General features: G+C 32.2%; 1 protein-coding gene across 1 annotated transcript; it reads right to left on the reverse strand.

Annotated features, from left to right (window-relative positions):
- Positions 1–291: 291 nt before the first annotated feature.
- Positions 292–2085, reverse strand: LOC148192190 (uncharacterized). Its single transcript, XM_088100043.1, has 2 exons — positions 1612–2085; positions 292–705 (listed from the first exon to the last, which is right to left on the reverse strand). The coding sequence occupies exons 1-2, from the start codon at positions 2083–2085 to the stop codon at positions 292–294; spliced, it is 888 nt and encodes a 295-aa protein (XP_087956169.1).
- Between the last annotated feature and the right edge of the window lie 411 nt (positions 2086–2496).

The following is a 2496-nucleotide window of genomic DNA, read 5'->3' on the forward strand; positions in this document are numbered from 1 at the left end:
TCATTGCATTTGGCTTTGATTGTAATTTACTTCTCACAGATGAAGATTCTATGGTTGAATGAAAGGCGTCCACATGCTCAAAATATGATGGATCCCGTGTAGTAGACCTTTCTCTTCGTTGAACTTTACTTTTTTGTGCACCCTTTGTCTTGCTTTATGTAATGTAGGGACCATTGATGTCAATGTAGGACAAGTAATGTCAAGTAACTTCTGCTTGATGGTGACTTTACCGCCAATGTCAACCTCATTGAATGGTTCTTCTACTTGTTTCAACTCATCTTTAATGGATAACTAGGGCTCGGTTTCATTTAATTCAACATTTGAGAAATGCAATCTTCGCCACATGACATGAAATTCACTCACAGGGATCATACTAGGATCATACCATGTTAATTCACATGAACAAGGGACACCAAATGTACGTCTCAATACACATCCACACTTTGATGAGTCCAATCCTATCTGCTGCACTCTTTCCAATTCCTCAGCAATGAGATCCAATGCATATCGAGAGACACACCCAATAAGTTTTCTATATTTGTATCCTTTGAAAGGGTCACTCGTGAGCAACAGACTTCTTTCAAATGACACCTTAATCTTGTTGTGTTGTAGGATAATGACGTTATGAATACTATCCCAACAAGAACACAAATCACTCATACTATTGCCCAGAACTTTCTTCAGGCTCCAATGAGCAGACTCAACCTTGAAATAAATAAAAAAACCATCAACAAGTGCAAATAAATATTTATCTACAAAACAAATAAATAAAATAACATTACAACATACCTATTTGTGGTTGTGTTCCCTAAATGCATTACTCTATTCGTCCAGAACTTTACAAAGTATGTACTGTACGGAATAATCCAAGTCTGATTCACATATTCAAAGAACAAAGGCCATGAATTGCTCACATATTGAAGACCATTCACATACTCAACAAACAAGCTCTCATCACACAATCCATAACATTTTCCCATGCATCCATCAACACATCCCAAACCTCAGTAGAATGAACTAACATTTTGCATTTAGCTTTAACATTTTTAAGGATGTGGAATCGACATAACATCTAATATGACTCAGTGAATACATTTGCAATGGCATTCCTCAAAGCCAAGTCTCGGTCAGTGACAATGACTTTAGGATCACCCTCAAATGTTAAAAATAAATCTTTCAGCTTTTCCAAAGCCCATGTGAAATTACTCTATCTTTCAGTAGACAAGAAAACAAATGCGGTTGAGAAGGTTAACCCTGTAGACGTCATGCCCACAATCTCAAACAATAAAAGTCTATATCTATTTGTTTTATATGTGGAATCCAAAAAAATACAACATTAAATGAGTTTAACAATTTCACCGCATCAGGATGTGTCCAAAACAAGTCAGTAACGACCTTTGAATCGTCGGCACACCTACTCCAATGAATGTACTTATCTCGGTCCAACAACATCATAAGCTATTGTAGTTCAGTTCTGGACCCTCTCAATGATCATTTATACGCTTGCCTTGCGTTGTAGAATTGTTTAATCGTTGTGACATTTCTATCATTATTTTGTTCGAGGGTTAATAAAATATTTGCAAGTGTAACTTTACTCTTTGTCATATCAACCAGTAATGATTGCTCACTCATATTTAACCTGCCAGCATAAGGGTGACCAACTAAAGTTTCAGCCAACTCATGGTTGTGATGTCTACACATCACCTTCAACGCCCATTCGTCCCCATTTGAACATGGTTTACCCTTTAATCTAAACGGACACTCACATTTACGAGTGTCGTATACACTAGCCATCACATCGGCTTTGTATTTCTGATATTTCTCCCCTCTTTCACATCCAAGTATGACGAACGTTTTTCTTTCCAGTACACTAGTAACTATGTCAAATCTTACTATTACCATAACAAATCCAAAATCATAAGTCATCCCTCTTACCCATTTAATTAAATGCTCCCGTGAACGAAATATTTCATTTGTGGTAAATTTATTTGTCAAATCTCCCTCTACAACTTCGCTAATGAATGAAGAGAAATCAGATATCAAACCAGAACCAATTTGAGAATCCATATGAAGATATTCATCCATTTTAAACAATAATCACCTATATAAAATTATAATGAGTCTTATTAACATAATTAATAACTAATCAAACAAATATAAAAATATTAATATAATTAAATTATATATTTCATATAATTAAACTAATAAGTAATTTTTTATATAATTATAAAATTATTAAACAATTAAAGAATACAAAAATCATATATAAAAAATATATATTATACAAAAACATTAAATTTAAAAACTAATTATATATAACGTGCAAAATACAAAAATATAAATATAAACTAATAACAAGATCTTCAAAAATACATTATTAAAATACATCAAAAATATATTAAAAAATAATACATCAAAACATATAAATTACATTATTAAAATATCTCCAAAATTAATATAAAAGAATAAATTAATAAAAAAAAACCTAAAATAAAG

This window comes from Vigna umbellata, chromosome 10 (genome assembly GCF_029865625.1).
Source record: "Vigna umbellata cultivar VRB3 chromosome 10, Vumbellata_1.0, whole genome shotgun sequence".
In the NCBI taxonomy this organism is placed as follows: Eukaryota; Viridiplantae; Streptophyta; class Magnoliopsida; order Fabales; family Fabaceae; genus Vigna; species Vigna umbellata.